General features: G+C 47.2%; 1 protein-coding gene and 1 long non-coding RNA gene across 2 annotated transcripts; one reads left to right on the forward strand and one right to left on the reverse strand.

Moving 5' to 3' along the window:
• Positions 1 to 498: 498 nt before the first annotated feature.
• Positions 499 to 12513, reverse strand: LOC140221454 (uncharacterized). The gene is made up of 2 exons (XR_011897238.1): positions 2106 to 12513; positions 499 to 1899 (listed from the first exon to the last, which is right to left on the reverse strand). It is a non-coding gene; the product is annotated as an uncharacterized lncRNA (long non-coding RNA).
• On the forward strand, positions 11909 to 13274 carry LOC117836731 (1-aminocyclopropane-1-carboxylate oxidase homolog 4). The gene is made up of 2 exons (XM_034716212.1): positions 11909 to 12807; positions 12896 to 13274. The coding sequence occupies exons 1-2, from the start codon at positions 11938 to 11940 to the stop codon at positions 13154 to 13156; spliced, it is 1131 nt and encodes a 376-aa protein (XP_034572103.1). The 5' UTR covers positions 11909 to 11937; the 3' UTR covers positions 13157 to 13274.
• Positions 13275 to 24473: the final 11199 nt, after the last annotated feature.

Here is a 24473-nt window from a genome sequence, read left to right on the forward strand (position 1 = left end):
ATCCGTTCTTGTTTACAAGGTGTGACGTGACATGGCACAGTCTCCCAAATTAGATTTTGACCATTCATTTATCTTATATTGTATTGGTTATGGTTATAAACTTATAATCATTAGAGAGTATATTTGATTATAAATTCAACCATATCAAATTTCTATTACAAAATAAAAATTTTGTTGGCTAAATTATTGGTCAACAATCTTAAACTTTGAATTTTGATATGCATGAACCTTAATAGGAACGGAGGGAGTAGTTGTTGGCGCCCAGGCTTGACAACTTGTGTCCACGTCCACGTCATTGGAAGAAACTTTTGAACGGGGACCTGCTTGGACCAAAGTAACAAGAGCTTTCAAGAGGTATATCGTTACATGGCAAACCAAATTTCATTTGCATTTATGATACCCACTCGCTGAACGACATGAATTGCTTAAAGAAAAAGGAAATAGCTATATAGCATGATTTGGCAACCATACACACGGTTCCAGGTTGGGAGCTGCGACTACCACTACACCCCTTTAATTATATGATAGAGTAAAGTGCATGGCCGGTTCTTGAACTTGTCAGGCTGTGTCACTTAGGTCCACATACTCTCAAAATGCATATCTAGCTCCCTAAACTTGGGCTCGGGTGTCACCTAGGTCCTTTTACTCTCAAAATACATATCTTACTTCCTAAACTTGGCTTCGAGTGTCATATAGGTCCCTAAAACCTTGAAATGCAATGCCATCCCACTAATAAAACATGATAAGATCAAATTTTGTGCTTTCAAGCAAGCCGTTACTTTAATTAGCACATTTTTAACTTGTTTTATTGCCCTTCAACTTCTCCTAATATTCATCCAATAATTTATTTTATAAACCCCTAATTTTAGTTTAGTAAGTGCAACTATGAGTTATTCAAATTTGGACAATCTTTCAAGAATAATAGAGCACACATATCATACACACCTAGCAAGTTAAGACATTGCCTCCAAAGTAAAAGATTATCAATCTTTCTGGATTCAGCACATCAATATTCTCCACACACGTTGAGCTGAAATTCACTTTATTTGGCTATAATTAAATTGTATCTACGTAAAAAAAAGTTTTAATCAATTTAATTGAGATGACAATGATTTTGGAGAGTATATGGACCTACATGACGCCCGAAGGAGCTAGATCTGCATTCTAAGAGTATAGGGACTAAATGACACCTAGGCCCAAGTTTAGTGAGTCAAATATACATTTTGAGATTACGGGAACATCAGTGACACAGTCGGATAAGTTTAAGGACCGACCATGCATTTTACTCTATATCATACTCCTCTTGGCGTTTCAGTTCTGTGGGTGCTGAGTATCAACAAATTTCCGGGTACCAGGTGATGCTCACTTCAACTTGATCGCCGTCAACTTCTCTTTCTTGACTCCTAATTCCACGGGTAAATTTTAGACCGGTGAATTTCAAACTCTTGCCCTCCTCTTCTTGGTTGTCAGAGATTGTGATTACTGTCAGGTCCACGTCTATGTGCAGCTCGAGCTGCCTACGATACGGCAAGGCAATCTCAGACGGACTGAGCGGAAGGATCGATGTGGAGCCAGAGGGAACGGACCAGCTCCTCCCTCGTGCACAACTGAAGAGGTGGACGCTTTTGTTCCCATAGTCAGTGGCGCTCGCCTTGATCTTACCATACACGGCGCGGCTTCTAGAACCGAGGTCTTTGGGCTTCAACCTGACCTGAACCGTGGCCTCAATGGCACTGGGAATCACCAAGTAGGTGAGCTCCAACTTGCGCCCAGGATCTCTGCAGATGGTTTGTGTGTATTCCACGAGTTCCTCATCCTCGAGAACATCCCAACTCTCTTTGATGGGAGCACCAAACGTGCTAGACCTCTCCAAGCTGGCTGCAGTAGTGGAAGGGAAAACTTCCACGCCGAAGTAACCGTAAGCCATGAGAATACTTAGGGGTCCAACGGGGACCAGATCGACCATGCCATCATGTCATGTGCAAGAGCATAAATGTGAAGGGTTTATAATTTACAGTAAGTATAGATGAGACATGAAGATGGCATATATAAGATGAAATTAATTATATATAGTTGATATAAAAGAAGGTAGATAGTATATATACCTCTTGTATTCCCTCCTCGAGTCGCCTGTAGATGCAGCGGCCTTGTTGCCAGTCGTAGCCGTTGATAGTGCTGATAGGGAAGTTGGCACGGATGGCCAACACCTGCACCGCGCGTTGGCCATATGGCAGAATGTCGTCATCACTATCATCCTCCGAGGCCGTTCCACGATCATCCTGACCACCATCACTATCCTCCGAGGGGGCTGCGGCATCGTCCACGCCACCGTCGCCATCGTCATGGCCACCAACGCGATCCTCCGGGGGAGCTGAAGCGCCAAAGGCCATCACGGGCTATGGTTTGTGGGGTGGACGTCGGGCAGGAGATCGAGCACAAAGGCGGCCGGAGAAGTGAACCGGCAAGGCGGCAACGGCAACAGCAGGCAACCAGCAGCAATCTGGCGAAAATCAGCAGGGCAGGAGACCGAATTGGGCTCCTGTGCCGACTGCTGAATCGGAGGGCACGCGGGTGATGCGAGTTCCTGGGCCCGGTCGAGGAACAGGCGTGACGGCGTGAGGAAGAGATTGGCCAATGGGGAGAAGACCGGCGACCAGCAAAACCCGGCGACGATCTTGATGGAGCTGAAGCGGAGGGGCGGCAGGACCGAACCGGACTCTCCCACGGCCACAGTCCCTCACGACCGGCCGCTCGCTTGCCCCGCACGGCCGCGCCGCCGCACGACCTCGCGCCCGCGTGTACAACGCCCGCCCTCCGCCGCCGGCCGCCTGTGCGGCGTGGGTACGGTGCTGTGGCCGAGATTGATCGATGGATTAGCGATTGGGATCGGATGGATGGGCAATTTGGCCACGAGGGGAGTGGAGAACACGAAAGAAATGGGAAGGGAATACAGCGAAAGCTGCACGGCGCGGTCGCTGGGCCCGTGTGTCAGCGACGGGCGGGCGCGTCGGGTACGTGGCCGTGGGGCCCGTATGTGCGTGACTGCCTGGATGCCGTATATACCATGTATATAAAAGCTGGGACAGCAAACAAAGACCTAAACGAAGACAATTCATCTAACAGTAATTTGGTTTCATTAGTGCATATTGTCTTCTCTTGCACCCTTGGGGGTCACATATGGAAACGTTTATCGATCATATTGTCAGCATTTCAAGAGTGCAATGGAGAGCTTTATAACATATATAATTCTGATCGTGTGGATGGTCATATGGAGCAAGCGAGCAACTAATATAAAACAGCCAAAGTTCTAATTTCAAATATGCACTTCTCTCTATTTTTCTATACTAAAGAATAAACAAAATGGTAGCATCTCTTTAAGATTGGCTAGCGCGTTTGTCACCTAGCCAACCAGGATTCAGTTTGTTCGCCTAATTTCTATTTATCTGTCGACATATTTTTAGAGAAAAATCTATCAGATTTTTTATGTTGCAAATATTATTCTTCGACGTTTCAAAATATTTCATGATTTTAAAGGAGAAAATGTGGCAGATTCTCCTAATGTTACATATGCTATTTACTATGTTTCAATGTATTGTTCTCGCATGTTGCATAGTATTTTATGTTTCAATCATATGCAACATGGTAGAATAATATCTGCAACATCAAAGAACAACATATGCAACATCATAAAATTCGATAACTTTTACCCTAAAAATCTGTCGATAGATAAATAGACACTCCCAAAAAGAAAATTAGGATTCAGTTTGTCAGCTCCTACTACATCTTAATATTAGGGTGAACAATTTTTTTTAGGGCAATGGCAGGTGCCCTGCTTTTTCATTGAAGTAGATGAAGCAAATGAAGTATGTACACAGGCTTAGGCGATATGCTAGGCATTCAGAAAGCTACAAAGAGAAAATACAGCCGTTCCAGAGTCTAAAACCCAACCAAAGAGCAAAAAACCTAGGAGACTACTCGATCTCGTCGTGCGCCATTCTCATCGCCTCAATGTCATGCTAAATAAGTGTCGCAAGCTATACTGGTGGGATGGCCTTGTTATCATAGATGTGCCGGCATCTTTCTTTCCATATGTTCCATGTCGTATAAGTGATGATGCGCATTCTTTCAACTGACATGTTCACCGTATTGCTTCCCGTGAGAGCAGACCACCAAGTCTGCAGAATCATCCCTGTGGTTATTGGATTGAGGTTTTGTTGCCCTGTTATTTGGGCAATTTGGTTCCAAACCGCCTATGAATATGAACATCTGGCCACCATGTGTATCATGGATTCATTTCATGTCCTGCAGAACTGACAGATCGGGTTCGCCTGGCCTCCCCTCTTGATAATTCGATCTGCTGTGAGTAGATTGCGTTGAAGGAGAAGCCAAAGAAAGAACTTGCATTTGTTTTCCACCTTCATTTTCCATACTCGGTCCCATTGGTAGTCAAGGTGAGAGCCGAAGAACTGCGCCTGGTACGCTGATCGGGAGGAGTACTTGCCATTAGATGTGAAGCGCCATTGGATCTGATCAGGTGTGGAGTTGAGTTGTATCGATTGCAAAAGATGCCACAGATTGATGAAGTGCCTAAGCTCATCCGGTGTGGAGATTCTCTTGAGACCCCTTATCCATTTTTTCTGAGGAATGCTATCCGCCACCGTCATGTTCTTTCTCCAGGCTAGCTTGAAGTAGAGTGGAGCAATGTCCTGTGGAGCTTGACCATGTAGCCATCAATCCTTCCAGAATTTTGTGCTCTAACCATTGCCCATGGTGATGTTTGTGCAGGCTTTGAATAACGCTTGTTCATGTTGGGTATAGGTAGCTGGGAACGCCAAGCATGATTTGTTTCGACCAGTCCATTGGAACCACAACCAACGTAATCTAAGGGCCTAGCCAAAGTTGTTGAGTTCTGGAATTCCAAGTCCCCCTAGCCGTTTAGGACGGCTTATCCTTGCCCTGTTAACTTGGCAATGACCTCCTTTTGTAGTGTCATCCCCGCGCCACAGGAAGCTTCGTCACAGACGATCTATGCGCTTGATTGCCCATTTGGAAAGAGGGAACACAGTCATGTAGTATGTTGGAATTGAGGAAAGAACTGAGGTGACTAGTATTAAACGCCCCGCTTTATTCAGCAACCGACCCTTCCAACCGGGTAACTTGACGCCAATCTTGTCAATTAGTATGTGCTCATCTGCCCTTCTTGTATGGCCAATCCGCAGTGGTAGTCCCAGATAGCGGCATGGGAAGTGGCTGATTTGCCCTGAGAAGGCTGAATGGATTTTGTGAGGTCACTGTCTTCACATTGGATAGAGAACATATCAGACTTTTGCATATTGGTAAATAAACTTGTAGCTTCCCTAAAGCACTTGAGCAGTTGTTGCAAGTTGGTCATGTCTTGGGTAGAGGGTCTAAGGAAAAGTGTGGCGTCATTTGCATAAAGGCTTGTTCGGAATTTGATTAGATCTGCTCCGATTGGTTGAAGGATTCCTTGCTCTGTAGCTTTCTCGAGTATTCGCTGAATGGGATCCATGGCTTGGATGAAAAGCATGGGCGATAGAGGGTCACCCTGACGAAGGCCTTGGTGATGCTTGATCGGTTGCCCTGCCTCACCATTGAGGATTATGTGTGACGATGTGGTGGACCAGATCATGGAGATGATGTCGCGCCATCGCTGCCTGAACCCAAGACGTTCCATTACTTCCAATAGGTACTCCCATTGAACATTGTCAAAGGCCTTGGCAATGTCCAGCTTCAGAAACAGCATAGGTGTCTTGGTTCTGTGGAAGTGGTTGATTGCACCATACCTTTAATGAAGGCACTTTGGCTGCGCAAAACAATGGCATCTAGGTGTAGTGCTAATCCGTTTGCTAGGGCTTTTCCCATAATCTTGGCGATGTTGTGCATTAGCTGAAAGGTCTGTAATCTGTAATTGCCTCGGACCCATCCTTCTTGGGAAGTAGCACGCTGTTGGCTGAGTTGAGCAAGTTCCAGTGTTGGCCCCCTAAGGTTGTATAACTGATTTAGTGCATTCATGAGATCCTCCTTGATCACATTCCAGCATGTTTTGTAGAAGAGGTCGATGAAGCCATCCGGCCTCGGTGCTTTTTCTGATGGTGATTCGAAGATAGCCCGCCGGACCTCCTCCTCTGTCAAGTGCATGTCCAGATGCTGGAGTTCATTTGCCTGAATGCCTAGGTGATCCCAATTTAGAGTCTGAGGGTGAGGTGAACATGATCCCAGTTGGTTGTTGTAGTGGCTGAAGAGAGCTTCTGCTTTGTCTTGCTGCGTAGTAATTGTGCGTCCAAGCACTTTCAGTGCAGGGATGTGGTTCTTCCTGCGTCGCGATGTTGCTCTCAGGTGGAACAATTTGGTATTCGCATTCCTGGCCTGGATCCAAGTAAGCCTTGATCACTGCCAAATTTTGATTCGTTGAATAGCAGCGAAACCCAATATTTGCTGCTTGGCTCTTTTACGCAAGGCCAATTCCTCATCAGACAATTGCCGCTATTCCTATGCTTGATCTAAACGCAACACTACCTCTTGTGCAATTTCAGTTCTCAGTTTCCATGCATCAGCCATGGTGCAGCTCCACTGTTTTAATGCTTTGCCTGCTCTTGCTAACTTGACATGGAGGACTCTGATTTTATCCGTGGATAAGAATGGCTTGGTCCAAGCTTCCACTACTGTTTTAGCATAACCAGGTAAGTGTAGCCGGTAGAACATGTTAGCAGCATTGGACAATGATTTGGAATCGATGTTGAGATGGCTTGCATATAACAGTTCTGGTGAGTTAGCTCCCATTCCCTTGAATACAAGATGTGATCAATTTTAGTAAATGTTGGGTTCTTAGTTTCACTAGACCAAGTGAACTTCCTGCCATGGAGGTGAATTTCCTTCAGTTCAAGATTATCCAACGTTGACTTGAAACTATTCATTAGCCACCAGTTTATTCGGTCATTGTTTTTGTTAGAAGCTCTATAAATAAGGTTGAAATCCCTCATTATGGTCTAATTCGGCAACATCTGCTATTTTAGTGATTGCATTTCAGTTAGAAACTGTAACTTGTCATGGTCGTGCTGCGGTCCATAGACACCAATAAGGCTCCATGAGGAATTGTCTGCTCTATTTGAAATTGTTGCTGACACTGAAAATTGGTCCACTGAAACTGTCTGCATGTTGTAATAATCCTAGGAGCAAGCGATTATAACACCCCCAAAAGTCCCTTGTGCCGACAGGAATGCAAATGGCTAGGCAAATTGAGGTCCCAGTATCTGCACAATTATGCTATCATCAACCATTGCCATCTTGGTTTCCTGAAGACATACTATTGTACAATGGTGATCTTGAATCATGTCCCTTACAATTTGCTGTCTAGCCACTGCATTCAGACCTTGGACATTCCAGTTCAACACAATGCAATTTTTGTCATTCATATTGCAACAGAAGGACGACTTCATTAGGCCTAGGCCGGCAGACAGACATTATGTCTGTACTGAAGCCGTTTATAGTGGTTGTGCATTGCCAACCGGTTTGAACATACACCTCAACATACATCCTCTTACCTGCTAGCCACCCCACAACCACTAGTCCCATAACAGTAGCATAATGCATATCTAAATACTGATTGCAACTTGCTTGAACATGAAATTAAAATAAATCCTGGTTCCCTTCCCTATGCGACGGCCAGTGGTGGCCGGCTTCTCCGTGCCCATGTCAAATAGTTCATCTACTACCGCCACTGCAGCCTGTGGTATCGGACCATCATACATCTTCATGTACTTCTTCTTCTGAGCCTCCTTGGGTGGTTCCGCCTCTTTAGTGATGCCCCACTTGGACATGAGCATACCCTATGCACGTTCCACCGGAAGCTTCGCAGATGCCTTCTCAGCTGCCTTTTGTGCCTTTTGTGCTAGGCGGTTTCTCCTCCATGGTGTCGCCATGGGCGGCTGTTCCGCCACGGGGGGTGCCACAGGAGTAGGTGCTGCATCGAGTGGTGCCTCTGCTTGCGCTGGTGGTACAGGTGCTGGTGTTGCTGGTGGTAGGGGCAGTGCCTGTACAGGTGTCGGTGCTGGTAGCAGGTCCGACGCAACATCAATATCTGGGTGCTCTATCTCTCATGTGTGAGAGCCAAGGAGATCACCTGGGAGTGCCTCCTGTTCGGCATCCTCATCCAGCACAGACCCATTTTGCAGCCTAAGGAACTCTTGCTCCCATTCGTCGATTGGGCTGTAACTTGTCCTTTGGTGTTGGGCTTGGCCCATTGTTGAACCACAGCTCTCCATCGTGACCAGTTACGAAGTCAGGTGTGGAGTGGGATGGGCTTACCACCAGTTGGGCCAGTGAGGTAGCCCAGATTCCAGAGTTGTCGATGAGCAGGGGGGCCCGTCGATGACTTGAGCTGGGAAAGCTTGGTCAGGGTTGGCAGGGGTGACGACGACAGCAGTAGGCTGGCCTCCAGCAGCATCGGGCCCTTGAGCTGGAGCCCCTCTATGCCCACCAGGACTGGTGGAGGGAGCTCTGCCGCGACAGGGGTCTCAGTTGGATGGATTACCTCTTTAGGCACACTCGACAACTGGGGCCCCTGGCTTGGTGGTGACGTCCTAGGGACCCACCTTTAGCGCAGTGCGACGTCATGGTTGTGGGAGTACGTTAACACCGCGTTGCGAACATGGTGGCGCTGCTCGCTGCCGGGTGCGTCGGTTGCCGGCCCCACCATCGCCATTGGAGGAGCGACCTCACATAGGATATCCACCCCGCTGATGTGAGGAGGCTGTGTCCTCCTCGCTGGAACAGCCACCACCGGACGAAGATCGATCCTGCTTGTGAGGGTCAAGGCGGCTGTGCACTGACGGTCGTGGGATGAGCCGCTCGCTATCCTTAACACCGTAGTGCCAAAGGAAGGTATGCATCTTGGGCCACGGCTCGCTAGGGGCACAAGAGTTGAAGGCGATGATGTGGTTGAGATGGAGCAAGATGTCGTACGATAGCAGGTTCACCGAACCTACAGGACGCGGGCGGAGTGCTGAGGCACTGCCCCTATTGAAGTGCCACACTTCCTCATCGTGGTCGGACACTGCCTCTACCTGCAGCACTCCAGACTTGGCAAAGTTGGCGGGGTTCTTGGCCCACAGCTAGACACAACAGCAAGCTGCCTCAGCTGTGTTCTTGGTGCGGTAGTCCAGTCGCTCCACCAATGTCTCCTTGGCAAAGAGCGGTGCCACCATCTCGAGCTTGTGGGCATACGGTGGCACCCCCTTGATGCAGATGCGTAGCTTGTACTTGAGCATGCAAGCCGTCGCGTGCCATAGCTCGGTCCATGGCATGATCCTGATGGAATCACCTTCAATCTTGAGTTTGGCTGGAAGGGACAGCACCCTGTCGTGGAGGCCGTCTTCCTTCAAATGCACCAGGAACCACTCCGGGTGGTACCACGTCACAAACATCATGTCCCTGGGAACCTTCAGCCAATGGCAGAACGCAGCGATCACCTAGGGACAAGGGAGTGACTCGCAGTCGCCCATGACAACCACCACCACAGCATTGTGGCGGAGGTCCTCCTTGCTGCAGCCTATCATCACGGTGTACGGAGCACAGTGTCGGTGTTTTATACCCGGCAACCTACCGAGGGGTATCCCGAGGTAGTAGATTGGTTGGTGGGGGATCGCTGGACCTGGAACTCGAAGGTAAAAGTGAGGACACAAGACACGGATTTATACAGGTTTGGGCCTCCAGAGTAGCATAATACCCTACGTGCTGTTTGGGGTGTTGTATATTGTGCCCTGCGCTTGGGTGTTGTTTGATATTGAGGATTTGGTCCTCTGTTATGGTTCTATGAGGTCTTCGCCTCTGTTGGTCTGAACTACCGATCTAGGTACCCCTACCCTCCTTTATATACTCCAGGGGCAGGATTACTAGTCGGTTATAAGGATGAGTCCTAGTAGGATTACATGGTATGAGTCCTAGCAGGATTACAGGGAAATTCTAGTAGGAGTCCGCCTTCTTCCTTCCTTAAGGATACTGGGGATGTATCCCTGACACACAGGCACGCACCAGATCAGGATGGCGGTGCAGCTCACCCGGGATGAACTCCATGGCGGCAAAGGCGGGGGTGGAGGTGGTGTGCGGTGGGGTTGCGGCTTTGCTTGGGAGTGGAGGGAACTCTTCGCGTGGTGTAGGTGGCAGGGGTGGTGGTGGGTGCTGGTGCGGCGGCTTTTGCAGGTGCGAGCTCGGTGGCTGGATTTGAAGCAGAGTATGCACTTGAAGGGGTCGCGGTAGTGTTGGACTTTGTGGTCAGATGCAAGGTAGCGGAAGCAACGACCAGCAGTGTGGGATTTGAAGAGGGAAGACAACGAATCTGGAGCATGGATGGGACCCAAACGCTGGTGTATGGGGACCCGTAGGTCGTCGGAGGTAGGCCAGGCCAGTCTGCTCTGTGCGCTGAGCCGGCCACGACCAACGGCGTGCTGGAGTCTTGCGGCCTCCATGCAAGCATGCTTGCTGCGAGCTTCCTACCACTCATGGCTGGCGTTGCCAGTCGGGCGTGGTGGAGGGGCAGCAGCGCTCGGGGATGGAAATTTCACGCGCATATGGATTGGCTTCCTAGGCTCCGGTGGAAAGGCTTCTTGGTGGAGTTGCCCTTTTGGGGCGACCACCACAGATCTGAGCTGCGGCCTGCCCGAGGTAGTAGTAGGCGGAGCAGGATGGAGCGGACCCTTCCCAGTTCGGTGCTAGTAGAACTGACCTGCAAGTGCTGGAGATGCTGTCCGCTTCCTTCTTCCGTTCGGTGCTAGTAGAACTGACCTGCAAGTGCTGGAGATGCTGTCCGCTTCCTTCTTCCGTTGGAATCACTGGCAGAGTTGGCGAGGTGGAGAGCAGCGCCGCCTTGTAGGTTGGCCTCCCACCGTCCGTATGCTGGACTAGGGAAGATTCCCCTCTGACGCAATCAAGATCCCCGTTGGAGTGGTCTGGGCTAGGGGAGAAGGAGAAGTCAACTTGGTCCAAGGAGGTGAATGGAGAGCTGGGTGGGGATTCTTGGCAGTGGTGAGGATTCTGGTGGAGGTGGATGGTCTCCGGCGTGGGGGTGCGGGTCGCCGGTTTTGGGGTGGATGCGGGGCGCGGGGTGCATGGGGGCGAGAGCGGCTCCATCTCTCACTGTGAGCTTCCCATTGATGATGCTCGTGAGCAACGAGATGTGATACTAGGTGAACAATTTGGTCAACCCTGACACGTCCATGCAGTCGCCACGCATAACAGACCCTTCCCGATTCGGTGGCTGGTGGAACTGACCTACAGATGCTGGAGATGTTGTCCGCTTCCTTCTTCCGTCGGAATCACGGGCGGAGTTGGCGAGGTGGAGAGCAGCGCCGCCTTGTAGGTTGGCCTCCCGCTGTCCGTATGCTGGACGGGGGAAGATTCCCCCCTAATGCAACTAAGATCGCCATTGGAGCGGTCTGGGCTAGGGAGAAGGAGAAGTCAACTTGGTCAAGGAGGCGGATAGGGAGCTGGGTAGGGATTCTGGGTGGTGGTGAGGATTCGGGTGGAGGTGTCTCCGGCGTGGGGATGTGGGTCGCCGGCGTTGGGGTGGGTGCAGGGCGCGGGGGTGTGGGGACAAGAGCGGCTCCATCTCTCGCTGTGAGCTTCCCGCTGATGATGCTCGCAGGCAACAAGATGTGATACTAGAGTGAACAATTTGGTGATACTAGAGTGAACAATTTGGTCAACCCCGACATGTCCATGTGGTCGTCACGCATAGCATTTGTAAAAACATATTGTTCGGTGGTTATTCAACGATGATTACGTTCTATCTGATCTTTGTTTTTTCATAATGTGGTATATAGTAATAATAACAAGAAGAAGAAGTAAAATGATGGTGGAAGCCAAAATGCGAAGAAGGCGTACTTACCAGAAGGCAGAAGCAGCACCAAACAGAAGACGAAGATGGCCGCCGCTCACGACTACGACGCCGAGGCCGCGCTGGCCAGGTTCCACGAGTTCCGCGCCGGCGTCCGCGGCCTCGTGGAGTCCGGCGTCGCCGCCACGGCCGTGCCGCCGCTCTTCACCACATCCACCATGCCAACCCCGCAGGCTCCGGCGACCCCGTCGTCGTCCTTCACGGTCCCAGTCGTCGACCTCTCCCTCCCGCGCTCGGACACCGTCGCCCTCGTCCGCGCCGCAGCACGTTCGCGCGGCTTCTTCCACGTCACCAACCATCGCGTCCCGGCCGGCATCGTGGCCTCCGCCATCGCCGCCGTCAGGGCCTTCCACGAGCAGCCCCTCGCCCCGCGCTCGGCGTTCTACTCCCTCCACCCCGTCGGGTCCGTCGCCTACTCCACCATCCCCATCACGCAACAACAACAGGGCGTCGTCGACGCTCCGGTCCTGCCATGGCGCGACTCGCTCCGTGTCCGCTTCGGTCCGGGGGAGCCCGAGCTCGGCAACCTGCCCGCTTGGTGCCGGGACGCGCTGCGGGTGTACCAGCGGCTGCTGAAGGGTTTCGGGGAGGAAATGGCCTGGCTGCTGTCCGAGGCGCTCGGCGTCGGGGCGGGGCGGCTGGAGCAGGAGCTGCGGGTGAGAGGGTGGCTCATGGCGTGCCACTACTACCCGCCGTGCCCGGAGCCGGCGAGGGTGGTGGGCAGCCTCGAGCACACGGACCCCGGCGTGTTCACGGTGCTGGTGCAGGATGGCGTCGGCGGGCTACAGGTGAGATACCACGACGGAGATGGGGGTGGGGGTGACGGAGGAGGCGTCTGGGTCGATGTGGTGCCGGTGGCCGGTGCGCTTCTCGTCAACATCGGCGACTTGCTCAAGGTACGCATCTTGGTGTTTGTCTGGCAAATTGGCAATGAGACAAGGACGTCGGATTACATTTACTATGCCCACACGCGATGATTGGCAGGTGGTTTCAAATGATGAATTCAAGAGCGTGGAGCACAGGGTGGTCATCAAATCTAAACAAGATGCAAGGGTCTCCATTGCACTCTTCTTCAATCCTGCCAAGCGTGGCGATTCAGACCGTTTTGGGCCTCTCCCGGAGCTGGTGACAGCAGAAAGGCCTGCACGGTACGGGAATTTCACATTTTTTGAGTTCATGAGTTCTAGAAGAAAGCTCGGTCATAGCAGATCGTCCATTCAACGCTTGAAGGTGACCTCGAATTAATATATGTACTCCGTATTTATAAATTATGATAAACACAGAAAGCTAGCTTGCGTTCAAACGTTGTTACTTCATGTCTGGATAATTTATGGTAAAAGATGCTATCCAGCTTGCGTACAAATGATTGACAAGTTCATGTTTGGTTAATTTTTGATAAAAGACGTTATCTAGCTTGCTCCGAACTTGTGATTTGCTGTATACACCCTCCGGTCCAAATTGTAGGTCGTTTTGACTTTTCTAGATTCATAGATATTATCTTTGCTTGCATTATTATTGTCTTGGGAACCTTTCCTTTTTGGGGATGAAAATTAAGAGGCAACTAAAGCAACACCATCACTCAGTGGTACTATGTATTTGAAATACAGAATGACAGGAGCAGCAGGGAACACGATCAGAACAAGAAATTAAGCATAGTAAGAGCAAGTTCAGTAAGGATGCAGGTCAATTGTTGGGTTTAGGTGGTGTTAGGAGGTACAGTGGTGTGAGAAGTGCAATTCCAAGCACTTGGGCCTTTTTCCAGCGCACCGGTGCAAAGGAATACAAAAATAATATTCCTTGTGGACACTATAAAACTTTGGCGAGATTGATTTGGAAGTTATTAATGTGGGTGATTTGAGTTGTTGAAGAGCTCATTTGTGCAAATTTTAGGACTAGACGTGTTATGTAAAAGTTTGGTATTTGAACTTTCCGACTTGCTTTCATAATGTAATTTTTTTACAAAATTGATTAGCAGTTGCCATGGATGATTTTATTTGTTGAGAAATATTTTTTATTGGCATGATATATCGGAAAAGAGGGATTTCCTATCTTTTCTTTCAACTCAAGAGAAATATGATCGGGTAGCAATGATTATATCCAACTCTCCCTTTTTACCATTAGCAAAAACTTGTTTCAGCTACCATTTATGTAAATTTCCAAACTAGATGCATTAGGTGGGTCCCACAAGCTTGTACAAAAATTTGGAAGCGAAAATTTTGACATAACCTCTCTACACTAGCAAGCATTTTGTGGGTTTGTCAATTCTGTGGGTTGGGTTGGGGTTGGGGAGTGATTCAATTAGTATTGCATTAGAGTGGACTTGGGTTGCATTGGTCACTTGTCGGTTGGACTTGATTTGCGGTGGGTTTACCCATTAGAGCGGGGTTGGTCATGCACGATCTCCTGCTTAGGCCTAGCTATTGGCCAGGGCGAGATGTGCGACCGCCTAGGAACCAGGCCACTAGGTGGAACCAAGATCGCAGATGTTAGGGATGAATATGAATGTTAGGAGAAATCAAAAATTTCAGTATCTCTATCCACTAAAAAGTCAATACTGCATCTGTATCCTATTTTAATATGGGTACTAAAGTGGATGTATCTGAATCCCTTTTTTATTAATTTTTTCTATTCAAATCCAATTCCGTATTAAAAAAATATGGTTTGACCGAGGATGCTGAAGCTGATATTGCAAGTAGTTATAATTAACTTGGCGGTTCTAGTCCGCTAGGATTATAATTTCCTTTGTGGTTTGAACATTTTCATGCATTGGCTGCATGACAAATTAACTGCCGCCTTAGTTTTCTTGGTGGCCAGCCACCAAGTAAATGGTATCTCCTTGGCACTCTATCCTTGGCAGATTTTACTTGGCGATTGGTCTGCCAAATATCATTTTCTTGTTAGTTTTTGGCTGCAGCGAATTTTTGTCAACTATGAATACTAATAATGTAGTTATTGCATTGTTTCTACTCCATGCCCCTAAGTAAATGTTTTGAAAGATAGTTGTACATCTTGTTATTTAATAGGGATATGGTGGTTATTTCACATTGATTTTTTTTCTTGGGACTCATACTTTATTTCTTCGTCAGCATATGCATTATTGTAAGTTCTATAGATAGGGGAAAACATAATAAAACAAATTAAATGGAATGTTTTTATACAAAGATATAAAAAATATATGCCAGTCATGGACTATTGGCAATATCTTTATGCTTCATATTCTTTTTTCTTGAAGAATCCACATCATGAACAAAATGTCGATGTGATCATGTCGTTGCAATAGCATGCCAGCTCGAATCTTTGGATGCATGTTGACAACCATGCTTCGTTTGATCCTTGCACTGAACCGAGAGATCTCTCAGGGCACTCTAGTATGTTCATTTTGGCTCTCTAGTATTTTCCTTGCCGTCGTAGCAAGAATGGCGAAACCTATAGGTAGACTGCAAAACCAAAGGCGGCTGCAATGGTGGACGAAGAGGGTGGATAGCTTCCAACAATTGGCACTATTCACCTGATAGACAGAGAACATAAATCCCAGTGCTTCTCATTCCCAAACCTGGAGTCAAGTTCCTAAAGGTAGTGTGTGTCACGTGCAGGTTCCTTTAGGTGTAGGTTCCCTTAGGCTGCATACGTGGAGATTGGAGTGGGTTGCAATTATTTTATTTTAATCGCGCCCGCCAGGATTCGAACTTGAGACCTCTGGCTCTGACATTATATTGAGTTGCATGCACCAACCAGTTCAACCTAAAAGCTTATGCTGATGAGCTCCAACAAAGCTAGATAAGAACTAGAAATCAAAGTGGCAGTAACAAGAAAAGATTTGGTATTTAGTGTTGCTTTTTGCTCATGCAATGGACTGATGAGAGTAACTACGCTAGCTAACAAGACAGTGATAGGCCTATAAAAGGGTGCGCATGCTTGCCCTCCGGTCATTATGCTCATACGCTTGCTGCATGCGTCACTAATTGTTGGTAGGGACTTCTTGTTTGATACGAAACTCATTACATACATGTTTGTTCTTTGCTATGTGAAAAGAGAAACATTTAGGACCTGTTTGGTTCACTGACCAGCCGAGCCTAGCTCGCACAAGGTTACTGTTGGCTAGACCCAGCGCATGCAAGATGCTATTGTTGCTTGGCTCATTTTGGCCAGGCCGCAGCCAGCAACTTTTTGGTTGCATGGATGACCAGCAGATTCAAATTGGAGATGCAGGGTAGCTTTGTTTGGTTGGTTGCAAACAAATTGGTGGAGTCACCTCTTGCATGTATTGGTGAGGTTACCACCAGATAGTCCAAGAGGACAATAACAGCAAGTTTCATCCGAGTCCAAGAGTCCAAGTTGCATGCATCGTATTTAGAAGTTGTAGCACGGTGTGTCCAAACTTTTTATAATATTTGAATTTCCTGGGAAATAATTCATTTTTCATCCGATCAAATGCTATTAATATATTTACTTCTAATTTGAAAGTGGGGCCTAGAATGCTAATAGCATCGTACAATCCCCTCGATGAAGAAAGAAGAGTCCATTGGAAAAGGTTCATTTTACTCCTCTTGCCTATCCACTTTGTCCGCTTAACCCCTGGACAAAATTTTGACTCACTTTAATCTCCTGAACTATTTTATTTGGTCCAATTTACCCCCTAATTAGATTTCTCTTTTTTGTTTCTCTATGTATGAGTTGAATTTTGAGTTCAAATTTTGTAAATAGATACAAAAACATGATACCTTATGTTAAAAAATTATACTAAGAATTTTTCATGGTTATTTTCATAGGTTAGGAATATTTAATACAAAATTGATCTTAGTTATACAAAATTGTACGAGAAGTAGTCATGAAAAATTTCTAATGTTTCGTTCTAACGTAGAGCATCATGTTATAAGTCAATTGACAAAAATCTAAAATTAAAATTCAACTTGTACCTGAAGAAACAAAAAAAAGAGAAATCTAATTAGGGGGTAGATTGAACCGAATGAAATAGTTCAGGGGTGTAAAGTGAGCGTAAATTTTGCTTAGAGGGTTAAGTGGATAAAGTAAACAATTGAGGGGAGTAAAATGGACTTTTTCCTTATATCTTTGCCGAACACTTATATATGTACTTTTCCCGGTTCTCTTTATTTTGAAATCATGGAATTCCAGGAGGAACTATAGGCGGGACCTGGCTGTTGAAATAGTTTAAAATCAAACCAACTAGACACTTATCTTTGGTGAACAGAACTAGTTACTGTTCACGCTTTGGTACAAGATCATGCACAATAAATAGTGCAGAATGTTTCCATCGACGATTGAACCAACCTAACCGTACTCTACTTTGCAAGTGAGAAAGGAATAAAATAAACAGTAACGTTGCACAGAGTATACTGCATGTCTGGGTTACTTATTTCGGCCGTGCAACTAACTGCATATAAGCATGATTATCTGAGCAACCGACGATACTAAGGGGGTGTTTGGGAGCACTTCACTTCACCAAAAATCACTCCACTCCACCAACTCCAAAAAAATCGCAGCCAAACGCGTTTGGCTCCAGCAACTCCGGCTCCAGAAAAAAAGGTGGAGCAGGGGGTAGATCCACGTTTTTGGTGGAGTACCTCAAGAGGTGCTCCAAAAATCAGCTTTACAGACCTCCTCGTGGAGTTGGTGGGTATTTACCCACCACTGCCACTCGTTACACAGTACCAGTACCGGTTCGCGAAATAAAACTCCCGTCCACTCGCGCGCTGGCCGCCGCCCGTTCCACCCGCGCGCCGGCCGCCGGCCGCCGGGCCGCCCGCGCGCCGGCCGCCGCCCCATCCCGCCCGGCGCGCCGCTTGCCCGCCGCCCGACGCGCTGCCCCGTCCCACCCGCGCGCCGGCCGCCGCCCCGTCCCGCCCGGCACGCCGCTTGCCCGCCGCCCGCTACGCCCCGACGCTCCGCCCGTCGCCTGACGCGTCGCCCCGTCCCACCCGCGCGCCGGCCGGCCGACGCCCGCCGGGCCGCCCGCGCACCGGCCGCCGCCCCGTCCCGCCCGGCGCGCCGCTTGCCCGCCGCCCGCCGCGCCCCGACGCTCCGCCCGCCGCCCGACGCGCCGCCCCGTCCCACCCGCGCGCCGGCCGGCCGACGCCCGCCGGGCCGCTCGCGCGCTGGCCGCCGCCCCATCCCGCCGCCTGGACTGCTGGAGCTGCTGCTCCCCTCACGCACCGGAGTTTTCTGGTAGGTGCCCGTAGAAGAGAAGAGGAGAGAAGAGAGAGGAAGAATTAGAGGAGAATACAAAAGAGTATGACATGTGGGTCCGTTAACAAAGGGTAAAATAGACTATTCACAACAAGTGTTCACGTTTTTGGAGCTGGAGCACTGCCATCAGCCAAACACGTGAAGGAGCTCCATATTTTTTTGGAGTCGGTGGAGTGGAGCTAGGAAAGTGTGGAGTTGGTGGAGTGGAGCTGGTTTTTCTGAAGTGGAGTGCTCCCAAACAGGCCCTAAAACTATCAAAATTTCACAAGTGTCAAGCTAAGAATCCTTAAAGCTCAGTCCTGACTACTACTGAAGTACTGGTCATTTATTACTTCAAAAGTTCTCTAAACTTCAGTAGAGACATCGGACGTGCAAAGCAAAATGCACAAAGTTAATTGGACCCCCCAAAAAAAACTTTTACTGGTAAAGATTACTTTAGTTACTACTCCAACAGGTAGACTGGAATTTGAAATTTTGAATGCATACCTGAGCCGAGGGTGCAACATCAACAGGATTAAAGCTATGCCTATGCTCTCTCTCAGTTCTAGAACAGGAAAGGTAAGGGGATTAGAACAGGCTAAATATCCTAATTTTCATACGAGAGAACAAGAAACCCCATCGGCGCACGCCCTCGCTGTGCGCCGCGCCTCCCGATTAACTGGTCGGGTACACGACGGCAGCATCCTCGTTGATTCTCTCCAGCTGCGTGGCCCCGCGCCTCTTCTTGACAACCGGCGCGCCGGCCGCCTCCTTCCCGCTCGCGTCAGCAGCGCCCATGGACGACGGCGCCGCGGCGCGCCGGGCCTGCATGGCGCGCACGAGCTCCCGCAGCTCCTCCTCCGGGTCGCGGTCGCAGCCGACGCCGAAGACCCTCGACGACGTCGGCCGGCCCACGCCGGCCCTCCTGGGGCTCGCCGCCGCGAGCAGCCTGTCGAGGCCCCTGAGCCCGCGGACGTAGAGGTCGCGGGCGCCGCGCAGCGCGCGCATCGCCGCGCCCCGCGACTTGCGGCTGCGGCCGCGGGGCTCGCCCATGGACGGCACACGATGGCCGCCTCTGGGCGTTTCTTTGGACTGCACGTAGTTTAATGCTAGCGGGATGGAGGCATGGAGCTGTGAAGTTGGTTTGGTGAGAAAGCGATAGCATTCAAATGGGCCTGGTATGATCGTAAAGCTTTGAGCTTTCTCACCAGCTTTTTAGTTGAATTGTTCTGTTCTTCGTTTCCGGAACTCGTTTTGATGGTGACCTACTGACATGTAATGGGCAGTTTCGTCAGCAAGATAATAATATCAAATGGAAGCAGATAGCTGCTGTATGGCGTTCATACGGCAAAGAGCTAAAGAAACTAGAAGCTTGAGGAAAGAATGTTCGGCAATTTAAGGAAAAGAAGTGAAGATCGTAAGAGGAAAAGGAAGGAAGAAGGCAGCGATCAACGTGGCTGATCAAGCAATATTGCGATCAACGTGACTTCGACGTTCTGCATATAGCTTAAACCAATAACACCCACCAGTCATCTAAAAAAGAATAGAGCAATCGCTGACTTCTGTGCTTGGAACCCCATTCCACAATATTCATTTGAAGTGCTCGAGAACTTTGAGCCTCGGTTCTCAATATATAATAATTTGCAGGAACGGGAAAAGAAAACCAGCCTAGGACTTCTTCAACACCTGTGACTTGGACCGGTGACCGTGAGAAGGACTATCGCAAGTTGACAACCGTGCGTTAAGCAAAATGATGTGCTAGCGCTCGTCAACCTTTGTATTTGTTTGTTAGTGGCCAAAGGTTTATGATTATTCCTCCACTGGTAAGGGAAAGCTACGCGTTGGCCCGGGCGATCCGTTGAGGAAGCTGCAAAGTCGCAAGCCCGCCTGGCCTCCTGCCTCACAAAACTGGGCTGATAGACAGTGCAGGCCAGCTTGCTTCTTCTTATCTATCACACGGGTTGAGGTGGGCTAGCCTGCTAAGGTCCGGTGGGCGGTGCCGTTCGGCCTGCAAAGGACGTGTGCAGAGGCGGTCAGAATGCAGAGAGGGAGAGAAACATCGATTGAAATGGAACTAGCTTCAGAGCTGCTTTAGGGAAAGAGAAAGCAAATCTTTGCCACTTCCGGGAGGGATCCTGAGGAGGATGGATTCGGATCAACACGTACGGAGTTGAATTCGGGTAGCACTATTTACCATATTTTAATTCGATTCGAATGCGAATACAAAACGAATAGTTCAAATTCGGATTCGCATTCGGATACTAGCTCGACTTATAACATACCGTCATAATGAATATCAATTTTATTTTATAATTAATAAAAATCATGTTACAATTAAATTATGAGCATAGATGTCTTATTAAAAATAGCATATTTATTAATAAATAACTAAATATATCAAAATAAATAAAAAATAAGCATTTCCATAAATATATATCATTAATAATAAAAATGAGTTCATTAATACATTTAAATATGATTTATTCATTTAATAAATAGTATAATGAATTTAAATTAATATGATTAGTCATATTAAAAATTATTAAACTTTATCATTATATATCACTAGAAAAGGTTAACGTAATTAGTCATTTGTCATATAGATTATTTTTTAATAGTTTAAATGGTATAAGTAATTATTTTATTAGCAATATTAAAATTAATATCATTTGTAATTAGTATTTAGTAATATAAATAAGTTTTACATGGCTTCATTGGCTACTTTATTCTTTAAGGATATGGATAATGTCGGATATTTCACATTTTTGTCGTATACGAATCTAGAACCGGGTAGAGAAAAATATTGAAAATCGAATCTGGATACATTCATTTGACATCCACATTAAAAATGAATACGAATACGAATATCCATATTGATATTTTCAGTGAATACGAATTTGGATAATTCAGATTTCCAGATATCCAAATCCATCCCTAATCCTGAGTTTGTGATTCGTCTGCTTTTGTTACTAAATTGTAAAGATCGTCTTTTGAATGCCAACCACTACACTGCATCATTGACGCACACTCTGACTCTCCTATCCACCATTGTTGCACTCACTGCTCCCATATGTCATCTGACATTGCCATGAGCCCATGAGAGAGGTAAAGATGGATTCAGCGTTGATCAACATCGACTTACAATGTTGATGGCGAAGATGAGCCCATGCTGCACTCACTCGGTTATGGCGAGGATTAGCCCATGAGACATCCTCGCCATAATCCTCGTCATGAACCCATGAGAGAGGTAAGGATGGATTCAGTGTTGATCCAACATGGTGAGGATGTCGATGAAGAATAACTCCAATTAGTGTTTCAAAGGCCTACCGCCTACCCTATGCTCCCGATCTAAAACAAGCACCCACGATCATGAAAACCTACCATCCATCAATGATACTTGTTCGTCCAATGCACGTCATTTTCAGACCTTTGAAGTGCTCTCTAGCATGCCATTGTGGAGTACTGGCTAGCTGACCGTGGCAAACCTGATGAACAGATGAAAGTGAGAAGATGGCCCGTCGCCACCGCCCACACAGTCAAACAGCTCGTTCATGGCTTACTCCAGTCGAATTTTTTTATTTTTAACTTTTTAAAAAATATATATTTTAAAATTAACCCCCGAACTAAATTTGCACGGGTGACCCTTTTGCCCATGCCAGCGCACGTGGCGTGGCAGCACGGCAGGCGGGCCAGCGTGGCGCTAACGTGGGTAGGCGCTTGCTGCGCCAGCGACCTGGCGCGGCAGCACCTATGTATCACTCGTGCATCGGCTCCCTCCTCCCTCCCTCCTTTCTTCTTCCTCCAGTAACCTCGAGCTCGACCCTTGCACACGCCGCTGGCCGCCTCCAACCCTAAATCCACCCAAAATCCGGCAATTTCGGTAGGGAAAAAGAGTGGGAATTGGTCACCACTTCGTGTGGAAGGTATCCCCAACTTTTTCCCTTAGTTTAGCGTTTCATTTGGTAGATCGGAGGATATTTAGGTGACCTAAGGTTAGGTTGTTGATTTGAAATTTTGATGAAATGCAATATTGTTATGTGTTAGATGATGCTTAGTTCATACACACTACATTCTCTGCCCGTGATATTGATGTGTAGATCTTGTTGCATGCTTCAATTTAGGTAGATATTAATGCAATTGTGTAGTGTACATGGCATGGGTAGTTTTTTTTCAATATGTCCAATTAATATGTCCAATATATTTAGTTTGTAATATAGTTGCTATAGTTTTTATGGTGAAGTGTTTGTATTTTGTAGATGGATTATTTAATTTGTATGTTTGATGGTGGCATTATGAAAGTTGGTATGCAATTGTATAGTGTACATGACATGGGTATGTTTTTTGCAATATGTCCAATTAATTTGTCCAATATGTTTATTTTATAATATAGTTGCTATATTTTATATGGTAAAGTGTTTGTATTTTGTAAATGGAGTGTTTGTATTTTGTCAAATTGATGTATATAGTTCATATGGTAAAGTAGATGGATTACGTGTCTAAAGTTTAGTTGTGTATTAATTTACGGGCACTTGATGTGTAGGTGAGATGACGCCGTCCGGTTGTGAATACAAGTGGCATAGGTGGTACGTGCGTTATGTGGGCGAGTCCAATGCGGATGCTCCCGTACCTTCTGCCCTTTCGGTACCTCTTTGTAGATGTGGCGTGCAAGCTGAGGTGAAACAATTAAGGCATCCAAAGACAGCCGGAAGAGCCTTCTATGTGTGCAAGTGGACTTTTGATCCAATGTCTGTTGCGTCTTGTGATTTCTTTCAGTGGATAGATGGACCCAACAAATGATCCTAGGATCTGCCTATTCCCATACCAAGCACAGAGCTTAAACCATACCATCAGTTTAGGTGTTGGGTTCCTCCTCCACCAAACCCACCTAGAGTGATCGAGGCGGAGAAGCAGGAGGCTGCTTGTAGGCGTGTGAGGGATCCTCCCATGTGCAAGTGTGGAGTTGCTTCTAAGCTTATACGTCCTAACTTAGGGGTTCCACCTAAGCTCACTCCATCCTTTCGATGCTCGCTAAAAACTCATGTAAGTTTATTAGGAGAATGTTAGTATGATGTGTAGCAAGCAGTGATAGTTTTATTAATTTATGCTCACTTTTAATCTTGTCACTGGTTTTATGCAGGATGGGTGGCCGCTATGTGATTTCAATGAGTATATCTACGGGCCAAAGGTGATGTGGCCAATGGAGGAGCAAGTGCGGAAGTTCGAGAGTAGAAAGGTACCATTGCCATGTGTGTCCTCTCCTAGTCGTAGATGCAAGTATGGTATATTGGCAACAAAAGGTGTGGTGCCTTCTGAGCTTGATATGATTTGTTCTGTGGCAATGCACATGGTGAGTACTGGGTGAGTAACTGCTCGTCTCTTTTGTGGTGCCTTGAGAGCTTACATGTGAAATGTGTATCCATTGTTTCAAATTTGTAAGAATATGAAAATCCTGTTGCAGGAGGGAAGAACATGTGATTGGGAAAACTTTTCTAGTCGTCGTGATTTATTGTTAAAGTTGGGTAGTACATCGGAACCATGGAAGTCAAGACAAACACAAGAACTGATAGAAAAGATTAGGAAGGAGTATGATGTGCCTATACCTGACAGCGACTTGCTTTGAGGGAAAATATACCAAGACATGGTTCGGGAGACTGGAGTGAAGCATGAAGAACTATGCGAAGGAAACTATTATTAAGTATTAGAGGCAGAATAGAACCAAGTATCCACGACCTCTAACTGAAGATGAGAAGAGAGAAAATAGGAGGAAATTGTAGGAGGAGAGGGAGTTGGAGAAATAAAGGTTGAGGGAGGAGAGAGATCGCATAGGTTTTGTGGTTGATTCGAATGCAAAATACCCTAAGGGTTCATGGGAAGAATATTTGCAACAGGTTAGGGCAAGGAAGAGAAGGATTGAAATGGAAGAGTTACAAGAAAAGGTGGAAGAGGTGCAAATGGAGGCGATGAAGGCACTTGTTGCCGATTTACCTGTTGGTAAGGTTAATGTGGATAAAAAAGGGAAGCGAGTTGTTATTGCGGGGGATGATGATGATAATGAGTTACTTCAAGACTCCGACTAGATGAACGTGTTGATTTTAGTTGGTTCATATTTATCTTTAGTTATGAAAACTGTGTTTATTTGTGAGAGAACTATGTTTATTGTGAGAACTATAATTATTTGTTAAAACTATGTTCATTTGTGAAAGAACTATGTTTATTGTGAGAATTATGATTATTTGTTAAGAAACATGTAATATGTTATTTGTATTGAGTGTGTGTGCGTGGTCGTGATCAATGTTTGCATTTTGGTAGTACGTTATTTGCATATACTATACAAGGGCTATTTCGTTTCATAGCACAAGTCATTAACGATTCCTTACTT

Source organism: Setaria viridis, chromosome 9, assembly GCF_005286985.2.
Source record: "Setaria viridis chromosome 9, Setaria_viridis_v4.0, whole genome shotgun sequence".
NCBI lineage: Eukaryota > Viridiplantae > Streptophyta > Magnoliopsida > Poales > Poaceae > Setaria > Setaria viridis.

Bases quoted from the DNA above. Each gene is read 5' to 3' on its own strand.
- LOC117836731 (XM_034716212.1), top strand. From the start codon at position 11,938: ATGGCCGCCGCTCACGACTACGACGCCGAGGCCGCGCTGGCCAGGTTC. The intron at 12,808-12,895 runs GTACGCATCTTG...GATGATTGGCAG, and splicing joins ACATCGGCGACTTGCTCAAG to GTGGTTTCAAATGATGAATT.